This window comes from Trichoderma harzianum (genome assembly GCF_003025095.1).
Source record: "Trichoderma harzianum CBS 226.95 unplaced genomic scaffold M431scaffold_53, whole genome shotgun sequence".
Taxonomy (NCBI): Eukaryota; Fungi; Ascomycota; class Sordariomycetes; order Hypocreales; family Hypocreaceae; genus Trichoderma; species Trichoderma harzianum.
The window spans coordinates 1-27,333 of NW_020209301.1; the positions used below are offsets into that span (position 1 = coordinate 1).

The following is a 27,333-nucleotide window of genomic DNA, read 5'->3' on the forward strand; positions in this document are numbered from 1 at the left end:
GCTATAATAGTTTATTACTTAAAAAAGCTTAATATTTTTTTAAATAAAAGTTATTAATATATAATATCTTAACTTAATATTTAAATAATATAAAGTAAATTCCTAAGGTAATAAGCTAAAGTTAATTAATTTATATTAATAAAGAAAATAAAAAGTAGCTTTAAGTAAGTATAATTATAAAGTAAGTAAAATATAATAAAAATTTAGTTTATATTTAATTTTAATACTTTATTAATAACTATTTATTTAAGTTATTTAAAAAGTATAAAGAATTAAATTTTATATATTTAATTATTTTATAAAGAGTATTATAATTTATTACTTCTTAAAGTATTAGAAGCGCTTATATAAGTTATTTTAATTATAAAAGTATTAAGTTCTATTACTTTTTCTTACTATTAGCTATTTAGTTAATAATTATTCTAGGTACTTCTCCTTTATATCCTTATTAAATTAAATTATAATATTACCTAATGTAGGCCTTTAAGCTTATTACCTTATGCTAAAGTACCTCCTTTTATATATATTAATAGTATAAATAGCTTCTTAAATTAGTTTACGCTTTTTAAATATCCTTAACTACCTTTTTAATTCTAGCAGTTATTTTTTTTTAAAAAAGTTTTACTTTTACTTTTTATAAATAAAATCCTTTAATATTTTACTTTTTTTCTTAGCTAAGCTACTATTAATATATATAAAAGACTAGCCCCGCTATATTTACGTTAAATTATCTTTAATATTAGTTAGTAATATTATAAAATAAATATTATTTTTATTACTTTTTTTTTTTTTTAAATATTAACTTTATTTAAAGTAAAGTTTTTATATTTATAATTATTTTATATACTATAGCTTAAATAATATTTATAAAAATTAGCTTTTTTATAAAGTATATTAAATTACTTTACTTACTTTAAAATACTATTAGCTAATTATTTATTTCCTTTATAATTTTATAACTATAAAAAAGTAAGCTAAGTATATAACCTATAGGTAAATATATTACCTTATATAACTAAGTATCCTAAACTTAGGTAAAATACTTTTTAAAGTCTTTTATACTAGGTTACTAAGTAGTTAAAATAATATACTTTATTAGTAATACCTTACTAATATATACTATACTTACTAATATATATATAAAAAGGTAGGCTAACTTAAGCTATTTAGATTTACTATTAATACCTAGGATAATAATAAAATACTAAAGTAGGCTAATAAAAGGGTCTTTATTTAAATATTATATTTAAAAACTAGCTAATACTTATAATAGCTTTTTTTCTAAGTTTTTTTTTTACTAATTACTATTTTATAAGTACTTTTATAATATTTTAAAGCCTTTTCTTTAGTTATTAATAAAGCTAAAGCTATATTTCTTTAATAATATATTTAATTTTAATAAAAAAATATTTATATAATAGTATAAAAACTACTTTTAATATATTAAATATTAATTTATATTTATTTTTTCCTATAGTAGCTTAAATAGTTAGCTATAGATATTTTTTAAGTAAAAGCTAGTAAAAAGTAACTTTACTATTAAAAATATACTTTTAAAACTAGTTATATAATAGTTAAAAAATATTTAGTTAATAGTAGTAATTAACTTTTATAATTAATTATTTTTTAAGCTAAGTATATAGTTATAAAGGTAAATTTTACTTAGATTTTAGCTTATAAAATAAATAGTTTAGTTAAAATACTTTAGCTAATTAGTAATTTTATATTTTATAACTTTATTAATAAAAACCTTTTATATTTTTTTTTATTAGCCTTAATTATATACTTACTATTTTTTTAATTTTAGTAATTATTTTATTTAAGTACTTTAGGTTATTTTATCCTCTTTTCTTTAAGTAAGAGTATTTTACTTTACTTTTCTTTTTTATCTTAAGCTATTACTTTATACCTTTATATATACCTATATTTTTATTAGCAGTAGTACTAAAGGCTATAATATAAAAATAATAAATAACCTACTTAAGCTTTATAAAAAGTATTTATATTTTTATAATAAGCCTTTTTAGTACTTTACCTTATATATTATATACTTTATTATAATATACCTTAAGTTATTTTTAACTTAAGGTAAAAAGCCTATAATAATTATATATTTATTTATTAAGTATTAATATACTTTTAATAAGTAATCTTAGGTTTAATAAACTATAATAAAAATTATTATTTAGTAGCTATTATAAATTTAGCTAAAAGTACCTTACTATAATAACTTCCTAAGCTTTTCTTTTAATATTTTTATATTAATATTTAAGGTAGTTCTTAAGGCTAAGTAAAGTATATTTATAAACCTAATATATTAAATACTAATATTTTTTATAATATATTAGCTAGTTAATATTATTTTCTATAGCTTTTTTTATTTTAGTAATCTTTAGCTTTATAATTAATTTTTACTATATACTCTTTTTATCTTTAACTACCTTAAGTTTAAGCTAGGTATTAAATTATAATATTATAGCTATAATTAAAGGTAAAATAATAAAATAAAAGTAAATAATAAATAAATAAGTATATATATTTATATATATATATATATAGGGTTAAGAAAAATAGTTAATATATATAGTATATAGGGGTTAGGTTACTAATTTACTAAACCTTTTATAGAAAACTAATAAAAAGCCTTAGTAAAGTACCCTTTTATATAAGTTTAGTAAGTAGTTAATTAAAGTATTATAGTTATAAAGGAAGATAAGAATAAATAAATAAAAATATATATATAAATAGATTATTAATTAAATTAATAAATAAAATAGCTAGTTAAGCTAAACTAACCCCCCCCCCCCCCCTTTTTTATAAAATAAGTAAATAAAATTAGTAGATAAATAGGTATATAGGTTAGATAAATAAAATTATATTTTATTTTTTTCCTAGACTATTTCCGCTAACCCTATATTTATACTAAACTAAAAATATAATTTTTTATAAGAACTAGTAGTTTAGGAAGTAGTAGTTTACTACCCTAGCTACCTGCTCTACTTTTATTTTAGCTAATAGTAGTATACTAACCTACTTATATTAGCTAGTAGTTTAGCCTTAACTACCAACAGCCTCTTAGTTAAGTCTTAAGAATAAAATTAATAAAAAGGGGATATTATATTATAACTTAATTCTTATAGTTATAATAATAGGCCTATAGGGTAGCTGGTCTTACATAAACGTTAAACTAATTAACTAATTAAAAATAGATTATTAAAACTCTAAAATAATTTATAATAAAATTATTACTACTTAATAATAATCTAGCTTAATTAACTAAGTATATAAGTTTACTTTATATTACTTATTAAAATACTTAAATAGCTAGTTATTATTATATATAGTAATTAAATTAAATATTTAGATATTTTACTTTATAGCTAGTAATAAAATTACCTATTTACTAACCTAACTACTCTGCTAACATAAACTATAGAACTACTCTAAGGTTTATCCTTTAGAAATAGCTAACCTATACTAATCTATAGGACCTGGTTCATTATACATTAGTCTATAGTTAATCTAGTTCCAGCTAACTTATTGGCCTATTGTTACAACCTTAAGAGTTGGGTTATAATATATTTATTAACCTTTAGTAACCTGTAGTTTAAGTTAATATAAATTAATTATTAACCTTAGTTAACTTAATAATATTAACTAAATATATAAAATTTACTTATTATACTCTTTAAATAGCTTAAATAGCTAATTATTAATATAGTAATAAGATTAATTATTATATTTAACCTACTAGCTATATAATAAAATTACCTACTATACCCTACCTACTTTATTAATATAAACTATAACTAGTTTATTACCTTAAGAAGCTACCTTATACTGTTTAATATAGACTAATTTATTATATAATTATTAATAAAATATTAAGATTAAATATAAACTAAATTTTTATTATATTTTATTTACTTTATAATTATACTTACTTAAAGCTACTTTTTATCTTTTTTACTAATATAAACTAATTAACCTTAGCTTATTACCTTAGGAACTTACCCTATACTTTATAAGTATTAGGTTAAGACGTTATATATTAAGTAGTAAACTGTATTTATTTATATAACGGTCGTTATTATTATTTATCCTAATACTCTTATAATTACTAAAATATTCATTAAATAGCTAGGGACCGCCTCCCTAGCTAAGTTATTTCCCGCCCTTACTAGCTTTCTTTTGCTTCTACCGCCTAACGGGCGTCTTGGCTACTATTCCGCAGTTCGCATATACAATAGTACAAATAAATTTAGCTAATTAATATTATTGGTAGATAACAAAGATCATAGTTATCTTAGTCTAGCTTTCAGGGGATCTATTATATAATATGATAGGAAAGGTTAAGATGTCAGGTAGTAAAGAATAGACATAAGAGTTTCTGGAAGCTAAGTAACTGTCATTCAGGATTTCTACCTAGCTGGGTATATGACAATGTGTATTTATCTTGCCCGAGATTCCTTGGCTTATACCCTTAGTACATCCCCCGTGTGCCTTGTGACTCACTCCTGATGCCCTGTCGCTCAGTATTCTGCATTATCTCCAGTAGTTAGCCATATGGAAAGCAAGATCTTAGGACAGTAAGTTCATTATAGGAGAAAAATCTAGGTAAGCGCTAAAATTCGGCAGGAGGTAAAGAGAGATTATACAAACAATATTCTCCTGTATTTCGCCCTGGTCCAGTATTTTTAAGATAGCTTCGTTATCATCGGATGTGCCGAACTCGTTCTCAATTGTGGCCCTGCTAGCTTCATTATGAATTCCTCCAGCTCCATGTCTGGGCCGATTGCAATTTCGGTTAATAATTGACTCTTTCTAGTTGATATACACTGCATCGCTCATGCAAGGACGTAGAGGTTATATCAGGACGGAGCACTTACTGATGAGAAGTAAATATCTTCCATCCATCGAGCACCTGCGCTAGTGGAATAGAATTATCCCTTCTCCAGCTCTGCACAGCAGCAGTATCTTCAACCATTATGACAAAGTCTTGAGTCTGACCTTTGTAAATAACCTTAGTTTGTCTTTTGTTCCCTCGGGTCATTCTGAAAAGTTCTTAGTTCGCTTTGTATTTACTAGATTGCTGAATTGTTCTTGAATCAACGATAACTCGACCATTTTGGGAGAAACTAGCATAGAGTGCTTTTAAGCTATTTCTGCGAGACAAAATCGATGGCGCTTCAGAAGTGAGGGGAGGCGCTCCTAATCTCACGGTGCGTCATTATGACACATGCTGCAGCGCTCCCAATCTCACGGTGCGTCATTATGACACATGCCGCAGCGCTTCGCTCACGGGACGTCTGGAGGTCACTGAAGTAGGGGAATCTGGAGTGCTAGATGATTTTCTAAGACGTAACTCTATGCTGTTTACGCCAATTTGATTGGGTACCGGTATGTTAGTGTTGGTTTCATGTAATGATAAGTACTGTATCAATTTCATACCATCAAATGAAAAATGTTGTGTACTTCGTCGGATACGAAAGAATCAACTCTGTTCCCCATAACCCAAAAATGTCCTTGGACACCGCGGAATTTTGATGATTCGATATCCTTCGATCTTTTCTCCCCAGTCAGTGTTAGACTTTGACATCTGATTTCCAATCAATAAGAGCTCAACTAGCTCCGATGAAGACATTCTAGTATGATGACATTCTAGGAGACAAATTACAAGTTCGACCTACTTCCGAACACAAAAACCGCTAAAACCTCAAGTATAGTAGGGAAAGAACTGTAAAACCATAGACACAGCAGAGTTAATGATAAGAAGCTTTGAGGGCTAGAAGCCGTACTGCATGGAGGTGAATTGGGCTCTACGCTTGTTCCACATTTCTTAATGAATCTCTCAGATCCCATCATGACTCTCTAGCAGCTTGATAATATCTCTCACCTCCTGTCTTGGATTATACCAAACGATAACGAGACTCGTCATTTTAGATCTAATATGTGACTAATCTATTAACCTGCGGAAGTGACTCGCTGCAGGATCCATAACTAATTAATTGCCCTCTATTATGCTAGGAGATCAAATGACTGCTTTGAATAGACGGATACGTTTCGTATATCGTCGTCGGACAGCTCTTCAATACGGAAGAGCTTGTCAGGGGGGCAATGGAAGAGGATGATTTCAAAACCCAACTCATTTTTAAGAAAATTCGTTGACGGGAGTATCTCGAAGCATTTTCATAACAAATTCCGCCAGGTTTATGTCCAGGTCGTGGTATTTTGTTTCACTGGCTGTTGATGCCAAGTGCCGAATGAGCTTGCTGTAAAGCAATAGTAGGATATTACCACTCCCAACTGCCTGTACAATATCGTTCCACTCTCGGCCTTGGTCGTACCAAGAATAAACTCGTCTCTTGGTTCTATTAGCAGGGTCTCTTGGGTTCGAAATTGGCATATTTGCTCTATTAGAGAGGTCGACAACGGATTCCAATCCAAACATAAGCTCATCACAGAGGCGACTAGCTTACTCAATGAAATAGTCAGGGAGAAGTCGAAATTAGCCCATAAACAGCTAGAAGGAGTCACCGTAATAGACTGTCCGGCCATCTTCGCTCCAGCGTAAGAGAAATGCCGGTGTATCTAAGCGGGCCATAACGCACCCATAACTGCAGAGGCTAAGGAATTCATCAAATACTAACTGTAAGCCGGCAATTATATACTTCTTACGCATTACTTAAAGCCGCTCTAGTTGCCTAGTACGTAGTCGACAATCGATTCCCAGAGTCAAATATACCCTTAGTAGAAGAGCTTACTCTAGGAAGAGAAGCCGTTGGATGTAGATAAGGCCAGAGAGATAAAGTATATAAAATCGGGCTGGAAGGAAAGTCTTTAAAAATGTTGAAAATCCCAGGATGCCGCTAAAGTAAATAAGAAGTATAAAGCTGGACTAGCTATCTAATAGGCGCTCGTTACATAACGCTAAGCTTAGCCCAAGGAGAACTTCTTAAAGCTCATTACTGCCATTTATATCATTTTTACAAGTCCCATAAGTATCTCCGCTCCCTTCATTATCGCTGTTATCGTTATCCACCTCTTTTATCTCATTCCCAGTATCCTCAGAATGGTAAGAGTCAGTATCATCATCTTCATCTTCATCCACATCTTCATCTACATCTTCATCACTGACTCCTCAATGTCTTCGATATCTACTTCGAGGTCGTCGCTTCGCCCTCATCTTCCTTAAACATAGGGCATTAATAATCCATCCCACCTATATTACCATAATTCTCTATATTACCCACTCTAGCTTCATCTAGATCCAAAGATACATAGTTCCAGATCAGGTCTAATATATTAACCAGCTTCTTCCGTAGCCAGATGCCAATTAGCCTTTTCCAAATACTTAAGTTCAGTCAGTATACCCGAAAAACAAAAAGTAAAGTATTTTTAAACAAAAGCCGATATTTCTTAGTGCTCAAAAGATAGCAAACTAAGCTAAACGGCTTTAGATAAGTTAACAGCAGCCGAGTACTCTTTAGCCAGCAGAGGATATTACAACTTATCTTCTTTACAGTCTCTTCGCACCAATCCATCATTACATCCACTAGCTTAAGGAAAGCCGCAATCTTCTTCTCATCGCCTGCTAGGCTTACTATATCGTAATCTAGGCTAACTGTACCGCCTTAAGCAAGGGTAAAAGGTTGTATCTGCAGCAGATAGAAAAGCATTTCTATAAAAGCAGAAAGTAATTTACAATCCCTGCCCCTATACATGTCCTCCCAACCGTCCTTTCTAGCCAGGGCCGCTGCTCGGCAAACATCAAGTGTAAAAATGTAGTAGCCTCGCTGCTATACAGACTTAAGGTAATCTTATATTACTTGGCCTCCGATTGGCCGGAACAAACTCCCATTCCGCTTGATGGTCCAGTATTGCCGGGCTAAGCCGGTTGCCTAAGTCTGTAAATAGACATATTAAATAAGAATTAGAGTAATATTACTTTATAAGTCGGAGGCTCAGGGAACGAAATTTGCAACCAGAACAAGCGAACCCTTCGTAAACTTATAGCAGAGGATGTTCTGGTGATCCGTCATTGCGGGGTGGCGCCCGGTCTGAATTCTGTAGATTGAGTGTCTTGAGACTTTTCGTAAGGTTCTTTCTCGCCTCCAAGGGAACCTTATGCTTTTCCCACAGATACGTTGTTACATGTGAAGCGCGCACTGAGAGGGCATGCTTACATTCACCGTAACCGCAAATAAGAATACCTGCACCAGGCTCGACGCAAAGGCCTAATGCATTCAAGTCAGTATTAGACATATCACTAAAATAGAAGACTAGGGAAGTACAGTATTAAGAATAAATAATAGCTTAGTTTTAAATTCTTTATTCTTTAATTCTTGGTTTTAAATCTATAGATATATAACGGAGGACTTACCGTTATATGCGTATTAAGTATAGTCATATTAGCCCCTTAATCGTGCATGGACAAAAAGTGTGCAGTGCGGGGAACGTTCCAAAGCGCACGGACGAAAAGTGAGTAATTCAGCAGATTACAGCGTCCACTTGGTCCAGTACGCCCGGAAAGGCGATACATACAGCCAAAGAGCTATTTTCTATGCAATTCAAACTTTGAAAAAACAGGACGTCTACAGTATCCGGATCCAAGGCCTCGAAGCCACGAATACCACCCGCAACGCATAGAACACGAATAAAAACTACGGAATCGATGTCGAACGACTGATTTAGCGACGTAACACATTTTTATTTAAATATTAAGCATACGCTGTAGCGCTGTATCGGATTTTCATCACAGTCGCAAAAATTCGCGAAAATTGCAAAAAACGTACTAAAAAACAACCAAAAGCAACAACAAAAGAAATCCACTTCTACAGCTACCAAAACCCCTGTAATAATGCAAGAGATATATAAAAAAGTTATTCTACATTATTTTGCGGTTATTATAGTTTTCTTCTTTTTTATTTTAAAGCTGCTTCCGCTGTTTTCTCTGTTGCGTAAAAAAGACGTGATTCCTATTAGAAAAGCTGTTTCGCTTTTCCAAGCGTATTAGTGAATTACGGGCTCACAGTTAGTTACTAAAAGTGGATCCAACGGGTAGTTGTTTAAGCCTAATTGTTGCCCTTTCGAGCACTGGTACTAACCCACCCCGAGCCCACTTTGGCTTGGTGCAAAGCCTTCGGTCACTACAGTAACAATCACAACACCAGGATAGCGCGGATAACGGCTTTAAGTCTATCAACAGATTGCACTTCCACACCATGGCCGAGAGAACGAGGGTCGAAAAGCTTGAGAAGCTTTTACGGGAAGCTGAGCTACGTGCCGAGAGTGAGCGGCAACGCGCTGAGAGAGAACAGCTACGTGCTGAGGTGGCAGACAGGCAAGGGTTGGAGGAACAACAGCGCGCTGAATCTGCAGAGGAGCAGACCGGTCGTACAACACTGGACGAATACATCGCGGCTTACCATAGTCTTATCTTCTCTAAATTCGCAGTCGAAACCGACAAGTCGCTCACATCAAAGGGCTATATCACAAACCTCAGGAACAAACTATATCCAACAAGTCTCCAGCCGTAGCCAGAGTTCCTAGAACAACAGAGGATCGCTTCTGGCATACTTTACAACGCGTTTCCCACCAATATACGGCTTTTTAAGTCTCGGAACTTCCTATCCGGCCTTAGAGACAGGATTTCGCAGCAGCCGATCGCAAACGAAAAAAACCTAGAGTACTTCCTTCATAACAGTATAGAGATCCAGTTAAATCCATTCTGCATCAGCTCAAAGAGGTAGAGCAAATTCAAGCCGTTTATAGAATTAGAGGCAGCATCATATTCGAAAATCACCCCAGTACCATAAGCAATATATCAGAGGAGGTCATTAACCGTAAGAGCTCATCACCGCCGAGCACGCCAGATCAGAAATAGCCTTCTAATCAACTCCGTCCCAACCACATTTGTATCTACCGATCTAAAGACGGCCAGTCGCAAAAGCATAGCATAATCTATGTTTGCAAATATAAGGCACCTCACAAGTTAACAGCACAACATCTACGTGCTAGCTTACAACCAATGGACGTCTACAAGGAAGTTATCAACTGCAAAACAGTTCCAACCTCGGCAGACCCAGAAGGCCGTTTCCAATACTATGCTAAAAGACTAACTGCCGCTGCCATCTCGCAAACATACCACTATATAATCGAGGGTGGCCTCGTCTTCGGGCTCCTGACAACCGAAGAGGCTATAGTCTTCCTCAAGATTAACTAAGATAATCCGCAGACGCCATACTATCACCTAGCCGAACCCAGGCCTAAAGTGTCTGCACACCCTCATAATTTTCACTCTTGCACCGCTGTCAGACAGTATCTAGCCTTTACCCTTATAGCCCTAGCTCATCACGGGCGACGGCAGCAACACAGTCAAAAAGCGCGCCGGCAAGTAATTCAAGGACTGAAAACGTAGGCAGAAGACTTTGAAAGCACCTTACGCTCCATTCCAGCCAACGTACAGCATCCCCGAAGTAGCTCCCCTTATCAACCAACTACGTACGCAACCTTCGATAGATCGCCATATCCCTTTCGCCACAATCGGCGGAAGATCGACTGCGAAGGCCAGCTCAGCAACCAACCTACAAAAAGGGACTCTCCGGAACCATCAGATAATAAATCAGAAGGAAAACTACCCGATACACCCAGTCCTACAGAAAGACAAGCTGGTAGTAGGGGTCGAGGACAGGCAAGACGCAGCCAGAGGATTCAAGCTCGTCAGACACGAAATGCTCCATCAAGTCGGCGTACGGAGCATGCCGTCCAATATTATACGCAGAAATGTTTAACCGGACTGGTTCGCGGGGGGTACCTTAATAACGGTTGCCCTAATGTAACCCTGCACGGCCGAGGGCTGGCTTCTAGCTTTGCTGGCTTAAGTGTGCGCCATCCCGTCAGCCATAGCAAGTGGCTGCAACTTTTGAGGAAACAGCTGGAAGTGTCTCTGGACGATGGAGTAGTGCCTCTTAGTAATGGCGGCTCACGAGGGTCTTGTTTCGAATCACGTTGCTCGCCTACGGTTATACCTTCGTCGCAAAAAGGACTATACGGGCATTTATCAAGGATCTGGGGCACGAAGCCGCCGTCTACAAACGCCTCAAACCAGCCCAAGGAGTCAGCATACCTGTATTCTTAGGCACTATCGACCTCCGAGCCATTAACAAAATCTACTATTATGACCACCGGGTTTATATAGTGCATTTAATATTTCTCTCATGGGGGGTTACAAGCTGGACGATGCTCGGATTGCCAGTAGCGCGGGGAAAAGGCTTGCGGATTAGACATTACAGACTTTGCGATCAATACATTTACAAGGGGTTGTTCACAATAATGTCCAAGGAACCAACATACTGTTTAACCCAGAAACAAACCGGATCATAATTATTAACTTTAAAAAAGCAAAATTTATGCAACCTCCTCGGCATCCGCTGAACCAGCTGGTACCCAACAAGCGGGCATGGAGTTATAAGGTACCCGACCAAATAACCGGGGGGAATAAACGTTCCAGTAGATACCAGGGGAGAGTGGAGGTTAGTGGTAATATTCTAATGGCAAGGTCAACATTTTCAGAGTTAAATTAGTACGAAGCAAATAATACAAAGGCCGTAATTTATTAGGATAATGGTACAAGGGAACTTACTTAACAAACCATTTACATACTGGCTGGTGCATCGCAACATAGGTTCTTCTGCTGCGTCGACAGCCTCGCCCCGGTGAGCCAGATGCCCGTATAACCCCTCTCATAATCCAGGCAGAATTTTTGGTCTCCAACCTAGCTGTGGTAGTGGGAGATCACAACCCCAATGAAGTCGATCGGCGTGGCATGGGACAGATATGGGAACAAGCAGAAGAGGATATACACGCTCAGACAAGCCTTTTCTCCGTAGCATAAGTGGATGTTTGCAAATTCAAGCTGAAATATATCATACAAGCTTCATGTAATGTGTTGTACGCGTGTTGACGCCGGCCAATAAGAAAAGACGTGACCCATTAAAACGGTATTGCGACGCCCGGGCGCCGATTTTATCCTGAAGCTAAGCAAGAGTCTAGACTTGGGTTCCGTGGGCCGGCGCTTAAGGACGTGGCAGAAGATTAAGTAGTTTGGCTGTACGAATAGTTACATCGTCATATTTAGCTAATTATGACTAGGGGATATTACAGGATGGGACAAGCTTCCCTCCTACATCTACAGGTACCCCACCTTTTGGGTGCCTAACTACCAAAAACTCCCACCCGTGTGATTAGCTATTAGATAAAACGACTACGATTTTTTCATTTACGGTCCTATCTAGGGACCCTAGAGAGATAGAAACATCTGCAAACCCTCTAGATAACTAGAACAGAATGAAACCCGTTGCCCCCGGACCAGCGACAGCTTTCTAACTACTGAAGGAGGTAACCCCCTTAGGCCCAAAAACGGAAGAGGTTACGGTCCTCCCCTTTACCCCTAAGAAGAAAAGATGCTTTAGAGAAGCCCTTAGCGCGGATAAAATACCCTCGCCTAGTTTTAATAAAGTAAGACCGAGCGCAGCAGCGACGGCGACTGTAGTATAAATAGCCTTAAGAGGCCTTATTGCCTTTATTTTTAATAGTATAAAGGAAGCCACTGACCTAAATAAAGAGGGGAAATCCCTTACTAGGAATAAAATTATAAACTAAATTAACGAAATTAATATATAACAGCGGGCTAGATAAGACGTAATATTAAATATAGCTATAGTTATTAACTCCTGCCTAGTATAATACACCTCCTAGCTCTCCTTAGCGGTAGTAGAATAAGTCCGCTTATACTTAAATACTGCTTTTAAAAACTTCGTCGCCTCCTACATTAACCCTAAGGGGAGGCCTAAAGACCTTAAGAAATTAAGTAGTAAAAAAAAAGCTGCCTAACTAACTAAGATAACATTAGCTAATATATCTTATAATAAGAAGGATAAATTAAATACCGCTAGGACCTTTACTATAGCAGGAGCTCCTGCACCTACTGGAAAAGCAGGCCAGAAGGACCCCAGGGTTACATAGGCATAGATTGTATTATAAGAAAACACCTATAATAAAAACCCTTAGAAGGGAATTAATAACCTAAAGTATTCCTTTATAAGTAGTAGAGGGCCGGCCCCTGCTACTAACGGAAAGAACATAGATAAAATTAATAAACCTAAGGAAAGCCTTAATAACTATATCTTTATCTAAGTTCCCCTAGACTACGTATAAAGAAAGCTATTGGCTATTAGGGCTAGATAAGAACTAATTAAGATCTTAAAGCTTATAAATAAGGATATTACTTACTTCCAAGAGGTCTAATTAGGCTTTGCCCTTAGAAGTAAGAATTAAAATACTAAAAACAAAATTATTATGCTCCAGCCGGTGGTAGAGAACGACGGTCTAAAAATTAAAGAAGTACGTTTATGGAAGGTTTTTCTTATATGCAGTATATTAAAGACGTACACTAATATAAGCAGGACTTACCCTACAGATACGCTAATCCCAGAGGAGGTACGCACTAGGGCAGGGGCTAAGAGCCTACCTATCTCCTGCTGTAAAGCTAACTTCGGAGAATCCCTTAATATATATAGCTACTTTATCTCTTTTAATAAGGATATTAAACCTGGCTTTAAGCTTTTTAGCAGCTCCCTCCTAGCGGAAATCCGGGTCTAGCCCCCTTAGGTCACCTAGTACCTGCAGTACTTTAGATTCCACAACCCACGGAATTACACCAGGACTAAAAGGTACTATAAATACGGTAAACTATCTTTTAGATATAATAACACTATAGCTAACTGCTTATCCCCGCCTTAGTGTACTAACTGTAACGGCCCTTATACAGCGGACTCCCTAAAGTACCCCGCTAGACCGGTTGTTAAGAACAGGGAAAAAGTATAGACAACTAAAGCCCAACTTTAGGTAATCCGGGAATTAGGCCAGTAGGAATATAATAAAGCTAACCTACCTAAACCTAAACCCGCCCCCGCCCTAGCCCTTAATATTAAGAAAATATTTAACCTAGAGACTTAAACGGGCCCCTGCATAAGGCTGCTAATCTCCAGCTTGGCTTTACCCTTCCCCCCTTAAGCTCTAGCTAAAAAGGTTATTATTAAAGTTGACTTAGACGAGGAAGATCCTTATGAAGGAACCTCCCCCGCTAGGTCGGTAGTTTACGTAGCTGGCCTAGACGACGAAGAGGAAGAAGCCGAAGGTAATAAAAATATACTTAACGCCTTCCCTAAAACTAACGGACCTTTTAATGCAAGCTTATAAACGACAGGCCCTGTTGCAGCCGCCGAAGAAACACTGGCCTTAAAATCTTTTAAGCTAACGTTAGGAAGAGTAGTTTACACTAGGATATTACCCTATCGCTAGTATAGGAAGGTAGCTATAATATTATACTAATCTAGGAACCCTATGCTTAATAGAATAGGGTATTAAACAGAAGGTAAACTAAGAATTACCCTAAATATTAAGTATATAACCCCCTAAATAGTTAGAGGGACGCTAGACCCTTAGTTCTTATATTTATTAAAATCTCTCCGAACCTCCTTAGTAAATAATTCTTTCCCCTAGGCCTAGAGGATAGATGTATATACTAGATAGAGGTATACGGTTATACTATCGTTAACGTCTACCGAAGGGCTTTAGTAGACTTAGCTACAGAAACCCTTACTAAATAAGGCCCGCCCCCCCCTTACTTAATTATTATAGGCAACTTTAATGTCTTATATTAACTTTAGGAACTAGGCAGGGGTGTAGACCTAGTAGGTAATAAAATCGCGGAATAGGCGGAGAAGTATAATCTCCTCCCAGCTTTAATAAATACGCCTACCTAATATTTGGGAAAATATATTAACTTAGTTTTTATAAACTGCCCTGCGTTAACCAGGGTCGAATACTCCTTTAATATAGGGTTAGACTACTATATAGTGATTATAAACCTGCCTGAGCCCCTTAGGATAACCCCAGGGGCAGGGAAAAAATACATCCCGTTAGAATGCTGGGAAGACTTTAGCTAACTTATGCGCTCCTTTGCTTAGACCCTCCCTACGGTTGACCTAATTACACCATTAGAAACCAACCTTAATAAATGCGCCAAGGCCCTGCAGGACCTCTTTAAACAAGCTATAAAGGGGGCTGGTAAAACCAGATACTAGAACGGCTATAGTATACTATAGTAGTTGGAAAAGTATAAAGCAGCTTATAAAGCTTATAAAAAAGCGGTAGATGGCTCCCCTGCTTAAGAGGGAGCCCGTAAGACCCTTAAAGACTTTATATACTGTAGTAAGCGAGCTTACTAGGATAAGATTATAGCGGAAGCTAGTGCTACTAGGAATATTTAGTTAATGGCTAAGTAGCGTAAGGCGACGGACCGCTTTTAACCGCCCCCTTTAATAAACGGGGATAAAAGTATTTTAGACTTTATGGAAAGAGCGACTTTCCTTAGAGATAAGCTTCTTAAGCGTAAGATAATAGAGGAGGATATCTTAGACCTATAGGAAGAGGACTTTCCCATTAATAAGAATATCTACTAGGACTAAATAGTATTAGAGTCAGAGGCTAAGAAAGCTACAATAGGGTTAGGAAATACTGCGCCTAGCGTAGATAGTATATTAGTTACCCTTCTATAGCTTGCCTAGTCTACTATTAGTAAATACGTAACTAACCTTTTCCATAGATATTTAATAATAGGATACTACCTACTCCCCTTCCGAAGCGCAAAGATTATTATTATCCTTAAACCTAGGAAGCTGGAGAAAGCGTATACTACGTATAAAGGCTATAGACCTATCTCCCTACTTTCCTATATAGGTAAAGGCCTCGAGAGACTCTTAGCCAGAAGAGTTTCCCTCCTGGTAATAGAATATAAAATACTATTAGAATAATATTTCGGGGCTCTCCTAAAAAGGTCCGCAATAGACCTAGTCGCCTGCCTATTATATAATACTAAAGTTGCCCTAGCCTAGGGTTTTATCGTCTCCCTCCTTATATTTAACATCTCCGGCGTATTTAATATTATTATATGCAACCGCCTGGTTTACAGACTTAGGGAATAAGGGTAGCCCCCCCTTTTTATAAAATAGGTTAACTCCTTTATAAGTAACCGTAAGGCTTTTGTCTAAAACAGCTATAGGATTACCCTCCTAAAGACGGAGCTGGAATACAGAGCCCTATAGGGGTCCCCTATCTCCCCTATTATCTCTATATTTTATTTCTCCCCTAGCCTAAAGCTTAATAACCCTAACACCTACTTTAGGTACGTAAATAACATTAGTATTATAGCAGTAGGGGCTAATACTAAAGAAACCGCTTAGAAGCTCCAGTAGGAATTAGAAAATACCCTAAACTAGGGTAATAGGAACGCAGTCTCCTTTAACCTAGATAAGGCTGAACTTATATACTTTTACAGGACCAGAACCTAAATATATAATAAAGGAGTGGACTTTAAAGGAAAGACTATAGCCCCCTAGGACTTAGTCTGTTGGCTAGGGATATACCTAAACTTGCGGCTTTCCTTTAAAAAATACCTTAGGATTATAAAGGGGAAAGCCCTTAAAGCAGCTAACTTTCTAAAATCCCTAAATAAAATACAAAAAGGATCCCCACCAGACGTAGTAGCTATAGTAGCTAAGGCCTGCGTCGCCCCTGTAGCCCTATATAGGACGGAGGCGTTTTAGCCCGGCGAGAGCAGACAGAGCGCGATAAACCTAAATAGGTAAGTAAAAACAGGCTTAGCGGGACTAACTATAATCCTAGAACCCCTATTTAAAGCAGTAGCTAGAGCAGTTGTCCCTGTGTAAAAGACGACTAACCTCTTTATTATACACAGAGAATTAAGAGTCCCCCTAGCGTTAGTATAAGTAGTATAGACTAGACTCCGTATAATAGCTTGCTTTACAGGCCTAGACAGGAACTACCCGGTTAGTAAATATATTAATAAAAAACTCCTGCCTAGGGTTCCCCTTACCTAACTATAATACACTACAGCCTTAGTAAGGAAAATAGTCTAACCCTCCTTTTTTACTAAGAATAACGGAGTAGTCTAAGCAGGCCTGGACTTTAGAGGCCTACTAAAGTCAGAGGCAGTAGAAAAATACCTAGAACTACTTAATGGCCTCCCCAGGTCCACCCTCCTTGCTTACTTAGACGGCTTATAGAATAAATAAGGTAATACAGGCTGGGGAGCCGTTATATACTATAACTTTAAAAAAACTATAATATACAGCCCCCTTGCTAATACGGAGGTCTATAACGCCAAGGCAGTAGGCGCCTTTAAAGCTATAAAGTTAGCCAGGACGCACGCCCTTGCAAACCTAAACATCCAAGAGATTCTGCTCTTCCTAGATAACTTAGCGGTGGTAGATGGAATACTAGGGCTAACTCCTGCCTTATCCTAAGGAGCTTACATAGGGCTACGCTAAATCGCCCAGAAACTACTCCTATAGGTAACTACAAGGGTGGCCTAGGTCCTAGGCCATAAAGACGTACTAGGAAATAAAAAAGCTAACTAACTAGTAAAGGAGGGTTTAGAACTCCCTTGTCTCTTAAGAAACTACTCTACTATTACCTTTATTAAAAGGTAGGTAAAAAAGAAACGTAGGGAAATATAAGACGCTGACTAGGAGAGCAACTACCTAGAGTCCTATAAGGCCAGTAAATAGGGCCTTTATAAAGCCCCCTTTATACTCCCTAAACTACATCTCCTATACCTGATCTTACATAGGCTGCTAGCCGAAAGGTTTAGACACAGGGACTTTATAAAATACTACAAGAGATTTAGATATAACGCTAGGCCTACTTATAAATGCGGGGAACTAAGGATATAAGGATACTTTATAAAGTGCTGTATAGTAGCCCCTTTCCTCCCTAACGTACTAGAGAGGGAGGTGCGCTTTAGAACTACCTATATCTAATACCTCCTTGGTAACAGAGGGTATAAGGACTTCCAGAAATTAGTGGAGGACATAAGCCTATACGGCCCCCCCTATATAGAAATAGATACGTAAAACAGATTAACACATCCCCTTTTCCTTTATTACATTAAAACGTAGCGAACGCCTAATCTAAACTCAGCAGCTCCTACTATCCTAGTGCCTAAATAAAGACTTATGTAACTAGATTACTTAGTGGACGTTAATAATAAAATAAATAAAATAAACAATTACAGGATGGGAGGGTAACGTTAACTATGATTGTGTCTTAAAAAGCTTAGGCCCAGATACTAATATCTCCGCGCGTAGCCAAAGTATAATTCTTGCACTATCTAAATGAGATTTTATAAATACTGTATCTCCTCTGTATACATACATAAGATACTCTAGTGACTAAGCATAGTATAAAAGGAATGCTACCTTTGATGTCCGTGATCTATATACTACACCGCGTCATTATGCAGTCACATCCTGAATAGAAACGCCACCACCTTATGAAACCCTTCCCTTCTATGGGCCTGCGTTTTCTGTTGTTAATGTGCCGGCTCTACATGTATATGCTTCTCTCTTTTTTTTCGCCACCTTTGTGGTGCAAATCAGCTATATTAGGGGGGTTGGAATAACCTACAAAAACGCAGCGGCCATTCCGGCCGCCAAACTATTGCTATCGAACACGCTCCTGTTTTTCATTGGTTGAAGGTTAGTTAGGTATCCGCATAGCTCGCTACCAGTGTAGCACATGTAGGCTTTCTTTCATCTTCGCTACCTTTTTGGGGTGTAAATTGGCAATATGTTTGTTTGTTTGTTTTGTTTGTTTTATTATTAACGTCCACTAAGTAATCTAGTTACATAAGTCCTCATCTGGGTACTAGGACGGTAGGAGCCGCTGAGTTTAGATCGGGCGTTCGCTACGTTTTAATATAATAAAGGAAAAGGGGATGTATTAATCTATTTTACGTATCTGTTTCTGTAGGGGGGGGGCTATATAAGCTTATGTCCTCCACTAGTTTCTGAAAGTCCTTATACCCTCTGTTACCGAGGAGGTATTAGATATAGGTGGTTTTAAAGTACGCCTCCCTCTCTAGTACGTTAGGGAGGAAAGGGGCTACTATGCAGTACTTTATAAAGTATCCTTATATCCTTAGTTCCTTATATTTACAGGTAGGCCTAGCGTTATATCTAAATCTCTTATAGTATTTTATAAAGTCCCTGTATTTAAACCTTTTGGCTAGTAGCCTATGTAGGATTAGGCGTAGGAGATGTAGTTTAGGGGGTATAGAGGGGGCTTTATAAAGGCCCCATCTACCGGCCTTATAGGACTCTGGGTAGTTGCTCTCTTAGTTAGCGTCCTGTATTTCCCTACGTTTCTTTTTTACTTACCTTTTAATAAAGGTAATAGTGGAGTAGTTTCTTAAGAGGTAAGGGAGTTCTAAACCCTCTTTTACCAGTCGGTTGGCTTTTTTATTTCCTAGTATATCTTTATAGCCTAGGACCTAGGCTACTTTTATAGTTACCCGTAGGAGTAGTTTCTAAGCGATTTAGCGTAGCCCTATATAGGCTCCTTAGGACGAGGCGGGAGTTGGCCCTAGTATTCTATTTACTACTGTTAAGTTATTTAGGAAGAGTAGAATTTCTCAAATGTCTAGGTTTATAAAGGTGCGTATCCTAGCTAACTTTATAGCTTTAAAGGCACCTACTGCCTTAGTATTATAGACCTCTGCGTTAGCAAGGGGACTATATATTATAGTTCTTTTAAAGTTATAGTATATAACGGCTCCCCAGCCTATATTGCCTTATTTATCCTATAAGCCGTCTAAGTAAGTAAAGAGGGTAGACCTAGGGAGGCTGTTAAGTAGTTTTAGGTGTTTTTCCGCTGCCTCTGACTTTAGTAGGCCTCTGAAGTCTAGGCCTGCTTAGACCGCTCCGTTGTTCTTAGTGAAAAAGGAGGGTTAAACTATTTTCCCTACTAAGGCTATAGTATATTACAGTTAGGTAGGGGGAACCCTAGGCGGGAGTTTCTTATTAATACATCTGCTAACTAAGTAGTTCCTATCTAGGCCTGCGAAGCGAGCTGCTGTACGGAGTCTAGTCTATACTACTTATACTAACGCTAGGGGGACTCCCGATTCTCTATATATAACGGAGAGGTTAGTTATCTTTTACATAAGGACAACTGCTCTGGCTGCTGCTTTAAATAAAGGTTTTAGGATTACAGTTAGTTCCACCGAGCCTATTCCTACTTATTTATTCAGGTTTATTACGCTCTGTTTACTCTCGCTAGGCTAAAACGCCTCCGTCTTATATAAGGCTATAGGGGTAACGTAGGCCTTAGCTGCTATAGCTACTGCGTCTGGCGGGGATCCTTTTTATATTTTATTTAGGGATCTTAGGAAGTTAGCTGCTTTAAGGGCTTTCCTTTTTATAATCCTATGGTGTTTTTTAAAGGAAAGCCGCAAATCCAGGTATATCCTTAGCTACTGGACTAAGTCCTAGGGGGCTATAGTCTTTCCTCTAAAGTCTACTTCCTCATTATATATTTAAGTTCTAGTCCTGTAGAAGTATATAAGTTTAGCCTTATCTAGGTTAAAGAAGACCGTATTTCTATTACCCTAGTTTAAGATATTTTTTAATTCCTACTGGAGCTTCTAGGCAGTTTCTTTAGTATTAGTCCCTACTACTATAATACTAATGTCGTTTATATACCTAAAGCAGGTGTTAGGGTTATTAAGCTTTAGGCTAGGGGAGAAATAAAGTATAAAGATAATAAAGGAGATAGGGGACCCCTGTAGGGCTTTGTATTCTAGCTCCGTCTTCGGGAGGGTGGTCCTATAGCCGTTTTAAACAAAAGCCTTACAGTTACTTATAAAGAAGCCGACCTATCTTATAAAAAGGGGGGGCTACCCTTATTCCCTAAGTCTGTAAACCAGGCGGTTATATATAATAATATTAAACGCACCGGAGATATTAAGTATAAGGAGGGAGACGACGAGACCCTAGGCTAGGGTAACTTTAGTATTATATAATAGGTAGGCAATTAGGTCTATTGTAGACCTTTTTAAAAAAGCCCTAAAATATTATTCTAGTAGTATTTTATATTCTATTACCAGGAGGGAAACTCTTTTAGCTAAGAGTTTCTTAAGGCCTTTGCCTATATAAGAGAGTAGGAAGATAGGTTTATAGCCTTTATATATAGTATACACCTTCTCTAGCTTCCTAGGTTTAGGGATAATAGTAATCTCTGTGCTTTAGAAGGGGAGTAGGTAGTATCTTATTATTAGACATCTGTAGAAAAGGTTAGTTATATACTTACCGATAGTAGGCTAGGCAAGCTGTAAAAAGGCAATTAATATACCGTCCGCGCTGGGCGCGGTGTTTCCTAACCCTATTATAGCTTTCTTAGCCTCTGACTCCGATATTATTTAGTCTTAGTAGATATTATTATTAATAGGAAAGTCCTTTTCCTATAGGTCTAAGATATCTTCCTCTGTTATCTTACGCTTAAGAAGCTTATCTCTAAGGAAGGTTACTCTCTCCGTAGGGTCTAAGATGCTTTTATTCCCGTTTATTAAGGGGGGTGGTTAAAAGTAGTCTATTACCTTATACTACTTAGCTACTAACTAAATATTTTTAGTAGCGCTGGCTTTTGCTATAATCTTGTCCTAGTGGGCTTGCTTGCTGTAGTATATAGAGTCTCTGAGGGTCTTATAGGCTCTCTCTTAGGCGGGGGAGCCGTCTGCCGCTTCTTTATAGGCTTTGTGGGCTGCTTTATACTTCTCCGACTACTATAGTGTACTGTGGCTGTTCTAGTGTCTGGTCTTGCTGGCCCCCTTTATGGCTTATTTAAAGAGGTCCTGTAGGGCTTTGGTGTATTTGTTAAGGTTGGTTTTTAACGGTGTAGTTAGGTCGACTGTGGGGAGGGTCTAAGCAAAGGAGCGCATAAGTTAGCCGAAGTCTTCCTAGTATTCTAGCGGGATATATTTTTTCCCTGCCCCTGGGGTTATCCTAAGGGGCTTAGGCAGGTTTATAATTACTATATAATAGTCTAACCCTATGTTAAGGAAGTATACGACCCTAGTTAACGTAGGGTAGTTTATAAAGACTAGGTTAATGTATTTTCCTAAGTGTTAGGTAGGTGTGTTTATTAGAGCTAGGAGAAAATTATACTTCTCTGCCTATTCTGTAATTTTATTACCTACTAGGTCTATGCCCTTATCTAGTTCCTAAAGTTAGTGTAAGGCATTAAAGTCGCCTGCGATAATTAAGCAGGGGGGGGGAGGGCCTTATTTAGTAAGGGTTTCTGTAGCTAAGTCTGCTAAAGCCCTTTAGTAGACGTTAATGATAGTATAACTGTATACCTCTATCTAGTATACGTATCCGTCCTCTAGGCCTAGGGGAAAGAGTTATTTACTAGGGAGGTTTAGAGAGATTTTAATAAATATAAGAACTAAGGGTCTGGCGTCCCTTTAACTATTTAGGGGGTTATATGCTTAATATCTAGGGTGATTCTTAGTTTACCTTCTATTTAATACCTTATCCTATTAGGCATAGGGTTCCTAAATCAGCACAATATTATAGCTACCTTCCTATACCAGCGATAAGGCAATGTCCTAGTGTAGACCGCTTCTTCTGACGTTAGCTTAGAAGATTTTAAGGCTAGTATTTCTTCAGCAGCTGTAACGGGGCCTATTGTTTATAGGCTTACGTTAAGAGGTCCGTTAGTTCTAGGGGGGGCATTAAGTATATTTTTGTTACCTTCGGCTTCTTCCTCTTCGTCGTTTAGGCCGGCTACGTAAACTGCCGACCTAGCGGGGGAGGTTCCTTCGTAGAGGTCTTCCTTATCTAAGTCGACTTTAATAATAACTATTTTAGCTAGAGCCTAAGGGGGGAAGGGTGGAGCTAAGCTAGAGATTAGCAGCCTTATGCAGGGGCCCGTTTAGGTCTCCGGGTTTAACGTTTTCTTAACATTAGGGGCTAGGGCGGGGGCGGGTTTAGGTTTAGGTAGGTTAGCTTTATTATATTCCTACTGGCTTAATTCCCGGATTACCTAAAGTTAGGCTTTAGTTATTTATACTTTTTCCTTATTCTTAATAACCGGTCTAGCGGAGTACTTTAAGAAGTCTACTATATAAGGGCTATTGTAGTTAGTATACTAAGGCAGGGATAAGTAATTAGCTATAGTATTATTATATCTAAAAGACGGTTTATTATATTTATAGTACCTTTTAGTCCTAGTATAATTCTGTAGGTTATAGAATCTAAAGTACTGCAGGCACTAGGTGACCTAAGGGGGCTAGATCTAGATTTCCACTAGGAGGGAGCTGCTAAAGAGTTTAAAGCTGGGTTTAACGTCCTTATTAAAAGAGATAAAGTAGCTATATATATTAAGGGATTCTTTAAAGTTAGCTTTGCGGTAGGAGATAGATAAGCTTTTAGCCCTTGCCCTGGTGTATGCCTCCTCTGGGATTAGTGCGTCTATGGGGTAGGTCTTGCTTATATTAGTGTACGTCTTTAATACGCTGTATATAAGAAAAACCTTCCATAAATATACTTCTTTAATTTTTAGACTGTTATTTTCTACTACTAGCTGGAGTATAATAATTTTATTTTTAATATCTTAATTTTTACCTCTAAGGGTAAAGCTTAATTAAATCTCTTAGAAGTAAGTAATATCCTTATTTATAAGCTTTAAAATCCTAATTAGTTCTTATCTAGCCCCAATAGCTAATAGCTTTCTCTATACGTAGTCTAAGGGGACTTAGATAAAGATATAGTTATTAGGGCTTTCCTTAGGTTTATTGGTTTTATTTATGTTCTTTCTGTTAGTAGTAGGAGCTAGCCCTCTACTGCCTATAGAGGAATACTTTAGGTTATTAATTCCCTTCTAAGGGTTTTTATTATAAGTATTTTTTTATAATATAATTTATACCTACGTAACCCTAAGGTCCTTCTAGCCTGCTTTTCCAGTAGATGTAGAAGCTTCTATTATAGTAGGGGTCCTAGCAGTATTTAATTTATCCTTCTTATTATAAAATATATTAGCTAATATTATCTTAGTTAATTAGGCAGCTTTTTCTTTACTACTTAATTTCTTAAGGTCTTTAGGCCTCCCCTTAAGGTTAATATAGGAGGTAATAAAGTTTTTGAAAGCAGTATTTAAATATAAGCAGACTTATTCTACTACTGCTAAGGAGAGCTAAGAGGTATATTATACCAGGCAGGAGTCAATAGCTATAGCTATATTTAATACTACGTCTTATCTAGCCTGCTGTTATATATTAATTTTGTTAATTTAGTTTATAATTTTATTTCTGGTAAAGGATTTCCCCTTTTTATTTAGGTCGGTGGCTTCTTTTATACTGTTAAAGATGGAGGTAATAAGGCCTTTTAAAGCTGTCTATACTGCAGTCGCCGTCGCTGCTGCGCTTGGTCTTGCTTTATTAAAACTAGGCGAGGGTATTTTATCTGCGCCGAGGGCTTCTCCGAAGCGTCTTTTCTTCTTAGGGGTGAAGGGGAGGACCGTAACCTCTCCCGTTTTTGGGCCTGAGGGGGTCACCTCCTTCGGTGGTTGGAAGGCTGTTGCTGGTCCGGGGGCGACGGGTTTCGTTCTGTTCTGGTTATCTAGAGGGTTTACAGATGTTTCCATCTCTCCAGGGTCCCCAGATAGGACCGTAAATGAAAAAATCGTAGTCGTTTTATCTAATAGCTAGTTAAACGGGTGGGAGTTTTTGGTGGTTAGGCACCCAAAAGGTGGGGTACCTGTAGATGTAGGAGGGAAGCTTGTAAATTGGCAATAGCTGGGGGGTTTAAATAGCACTTTTAACGTATATTAGGGGACACCCTAAGCGCAACATATTGTCGGGGGTCAAATCTTTTATTATAAGAGTTCTCTATACCTTAACTATCGAAAGCGTGGTATATAATCCCTCAAGGTCAATGATAGCTAACGCAACCTCGCTAATTACTTCTACTATTCCCCGGACCTACTGCTCTCTTCAATTTAAATACCGGCCCTGCGGTGGACTATCTCAGGATGACCCACGAGGCCCTCCTCTTACCTTGTGCCAATCCTATTCCCGGCGAAAATGTATTTAGCAACATCGACCTAATGGCAAATATAACCCCTACATTTATTGCCTATCCCACTAGTTTAACTAGACATATCTCTGGCCCTGCTGTCCCCTGTCAACAGACTAGCATAAGCGATATTAATGCTCAGGCTCTCTTCCAAATGCAGCGGGCTTCTATACCATATGGGGAGTCACTGACATCGCTGGATGTTGAGACAAACAATAGCGATTCTAGCATCTCTGAACTACAACTGTGTCAGGGATATAAGGCCCAGACCCCACACAAAGAATCACCCTCCCGGTGTCTCCCCCAGAAATGCAAATCGTCTACGTCAGCCACCCAAGCATCATCGGCACACATCTCGCCATCAACGTCGCCGCCCCCACCCCCAATACTACGGTCAAACAATAATACGCATAATATGATCGAGAAGCGCTATCGCAGCAACATTAATAACAACCTTATCTCCCTCCGCAACTCTGTTCCCTCTTTGCGAGTTATGGTTCAGCACCAGAAGCAGCTTGCCGGAGAGACTATTAACGAGGAGACTGAGGACCTAGACGGCTTGGTGGCAGCTAAAAAAACGAATAACGCCACTATCCTCACTAAGGCGACAGAGTATATTTGGCACCTAGAGAGGAAGAATAGATTTCTCTCGCAGGAAAATGATTGCCTTAAAAGCCAAATTGCCAGCCTCGAGATAGCAATGTGTGACGAACTGTATCTAGGGTAGCTCTTCCTAAGGCTTTGTGTATTAATTAGTAATATATTATAAATTACTTATACAATAAAACTGTGTTAACTGGCTATCTAAGCTATCTAACAGGTGACATGAAGTGAACTCTCTAGTTGGGGATCCTGGATCTACTGAAATGCATTGGATCTAATATTAGATTTAGTAGATATTTCTCGGTCCTGTCCTGGATCTAGGGATCATCGTTAGATCCTTTCCTGATTGGATAGTCGGATCCAAGTTAATCCATTCCGGCCTCCCTATAGGCCTAATGTGACGCCCATAAGTGTTGGGTCATGATACTGATGGTCCTGTCGGATAAAGTCTCCGTTGATAGGGCTTGATGTCGCAGCAAGCAAATGGTCTAGCCGGCACAAGAAACAGGGCCACTCAACACATCTAGTGGACTTATAGTTATAGTGCCTATAATTTCGACACACGAGCAAGTAGACCATAGTTCGTCGGAAGAAGAGTGCTGGATATTGGGTTAGGCTTATAATAATGTGAAGAAAATAAAGAAAAATAAAAAGCTTATATTTAAATTTAATAAGACACATGATAAAAGATTATATCTTGCTGATGTCGGAATATCCGGGCCTTCTTGCCGCAGACGCCAAGTCATCTTAACTACACAAGGACTAGGCGGTTACTGAACGGTTTGTAGGGCACAGGTCAATGGTCTAATAGTCCTTCTGACAAATATCGCGAAAGCTGTGACGTGGTATTTGACCTGATTGACAATATGCTAGAAAACATGATCAGGGACCGATGGGGCAATAAGTTTCTATGCATGGCTGCGAGTAAGAATTGCATACCCATTATCCGCCGATTGAGGATAGAGCTTAGCAAATGGTAGAGCTTAAGGCTGAATTGTTGAACGGGCCCCAGCCTGAGACACGACCGATAGGCGAGAGTGTCTGGAGAAACAATCTCGAATGATTACTAGGCAGTATGAAATTAAGAACCGAGCTGTTGTATTAAGCAGAGTCGCCGCCTACTTGACTGCAGCGCTGCTCTCAAATCAAATTATATTAAACAAATTACTAAACAAATTAAATAAATAAAGATAAAATTTATATATTTATTTATTTATTTATTTATTACGCCCAGTAGAAAGTCCAAAAGGGCAACTATAAACCTATAGTATATATATATTCTAAAGCTTAGCTTTTATCTTATTAAAGCCCATAAGTCCTTACTATTCAGTTTCTACTTTTACAATCTATCCTTTTACTTTATTTAACGTCCTAACCTAATACTTAAGTAGTATAAGGTAAATTCCTAAGGTAATAAGCTAAGGTTAGTTAATTTATATTAGTAAAAAAGATAAAAAGTAGCTTTAAGTAAATATAATTATAAAGTAAGTAAAATATAATAAAGATTTAGTTTATATTTAATTTTAATACTTTATTAATAATTATTTATTTAAGTTATTTTAAAAAATATAAAAAATTAAATTTTATATATTTAGTTATTTTTAATAGCTTACTTTTAAAATTATAAGCTTAAATATAAAATTATTATTTTATAAATAATTTATCTAAGGTAGTTTATAATAAGCTTATTACTTTTATATTAATTAATTCTTTAGGTAAAGTATTTTTTTAT

General features: G+C 37.1%; 10 protein-coding genes across 10 annotated transcripts; 3 read left to right on the forward strand and 7 right to left on the reverse strand.

Moving 5' to 3' along the window:
- Positions 1-4,312: 4,312 nt before the first annotated feature.
- On the reverse strand, positions 4,313-5,053 carry M431DRAFT_526129 (hypothetical protein; the record flags this gene model as incomplete). Its single annotated transcript, XM_024920669.1, has 3 exons — positions 4,313-4,540; positions 4,663-4,786; positions 4,890-5,053. 3 exons carry the CDS (start codon positions 5,051-5,053, stop codon positions 4,484-4,486), a joined length of 345 nt encoding a protein of 114 aa, XP_024767094.1. The 3' UTR covers positions 4,313-4,483.
- A 1,470-nt stretch (positions 5,054-6,523) lies between these two features.
- On the reverse strand, positions 6,524-6,682 carry M431DRAFT_102279 (hypothetical protein; the record flags this gene model as incomplete). The annotated part of the gene is made up of 1 exon (XM_024911416.1): positions 6,524-6,682. One exon carries the CDS (start codon positions 6,680-6,682, stop codon positions 6,524-6,526), a length of 159 nt encoding a protein of 52 aa, XP_024767095.1.
- A 682-nt stretch (positions 6,683-7,364) lies between these two features.
- M431DRAFT_102274 (hypothetical protein) lies at positions 7,365-7,610 on the reverse strand (the record flags this gene model as incomplete). Its single annotated transcript, XM_024911413.1, has 1 exon — positions 7,365-7,610. A coding segment is annotated over one exon (246 nt), but the record flags the coding sequence as incomplete, so codon positions are not given.
- A 400-nt stretch (positions 7,611-8,010) lies between these two features.
- M431DRAFT_553242 (hypothetical protein) lies at positions 8,011-8,326 on the reverse strand (the record flags this gene model as incomplete). The annotated part of the gene is made up of 1 exon (XM_024921383.1): positions 8,011-8,326. Exon 1 carries the CDS (start codon positions 8,263-8,265, stop codon positions 8,011-8,013), a length of 255 nt encoding a protein of 84 aa, XP_024767097.1. The 5' UTR covers positions 8,266-8,326.
- An 852-nt stretch (positions 8,327-9,178) lies between these two features.
- M431DRAFT_526130 (hypothetical protein) lies at positions 9,179-12,031 on the forward strand. The gene is made up of 9 exons (XM_024920670.1): positions 9,179-9,525; positions 9,553-9,688; positions 9,712-9,835; positions 9,887-10,204; positions 10,238-10,396; positions 10,421-10,944; positions 10,992-11,226; positions 11,286-11,474; positions 11,708-12,031. The coding sequence occupies exons 1-9, from the start codon at positions 9,225-9,227 to the stop codon at positions 11,894-11,896; spliced, it is 2,175 nt and encodes a 724-aa protein (XP_024767098.1). The 5' UTR covers positions 9,179-9,224; the 3' UTR covers positions 11,897-12,031.
- Positions 12,032-16,475: 4,444 nt separating this feature from the next.
- On the forward strand, positions 16,476-16,670 carry M431DRAFT_102273 (hypothetical protein; the record flags this gene model as incomplete). Its single annotated transcript, XM_024911412.1, has 1 exon — positions 16,476-16,670. A coding segment is annotated over one exon (195 nt), but the record flags the coding sequence as incomplete, so codon positions are not given.
- Positions 16,671-20,569: 3,899 nt separating this feature from the next.
- On the reverse strand, positions 20,570-20,761 carry M431DRAFT_102275 (hypothetical protein; the record flags this gene model as incomplete). The annotated part of the gene is made up of 1 exon (XM_024911414.1): positions 20,570-20,761. A coding segment is annotated over one exon (192 nt), but the record flags the coding sequence as incomplete, so codon positions are not given.
- Positions 20,762-20,998: 237 nt separating this feature from the next.
- Positions 20,999-21,163, reverse strand: M431DRAFT_102276 (hypothetical protein; the record flags this gene model as incomplete). Its single annotated transcript, XM_024911415.1, has 1 exon — positions 20,999-21,163. A coding segment is annotated over one exon (165 nt), but the record flags the coding sequence as incomplete, so codon positions are not given.
- A 717-nt stretch (positions 21,164-21,880) lies between these two features.
- M431DRAFT_102268 (hypothetical protein) lies at positions 21,881-22,048 on the reverse strand (the record flags this gene model as incomplete). Its single annotated transcript, XM_024911411.1, has 1 exon — positions 21,881-22,048. A coding segment is annotated over one exon (168 nt), but the record flags the coding sequence as incomplete, so codon positions are not given.
- A 2,906-nt stretch (positions 22,049-24,954) lies between these two features.
- On the forward strand, positions 24,955-25,725 carry M431DRAFT_488586 (hypothetical protein; the record flags this gene model as incomplete). The annotated part of the gene is made up of 1 exon (XM_024916576.1): positions 24,955-25,725. One exon carries the CDS (start codon positions 24,955-24,957, stop codon positions 25,723-25,725), a length of 771 nt encoding a protein of 256 aa, XP_024767103.1.
- Between the last annotated feature and the right edge of the window lie 1,608 nt (positions 25,726-27,333).

What these genes read in the sequence shown, in the direction of transcription:
- M431DRAFT_526130 (XM_024920670.1), top strand. Translation starts at nt 9,225, where the DNA reads ATGGCCGAGAGAACGAGGGTCGAAAAGCTTGAGAAGCTTTTACGGGAA. An exon ending in TTGAGGAAACAGCTGGAAGT is followed by an intron (nt 10,945 to 10,991) that starts GTCTCTGGACGA and finishes GCGGCTCACGAG; the next exon opens with GGTCTTGTTTCGAATCACGT. An exon ending in AGCGGGCATGGAGTTATAAG is followed by an intron (nt 11,475 to 11,707) that starts GTACCCGACCAA and finishes CTGCGTCGACAG; the next exon opens with CCTCGCCCCGGTGAGCCAGA.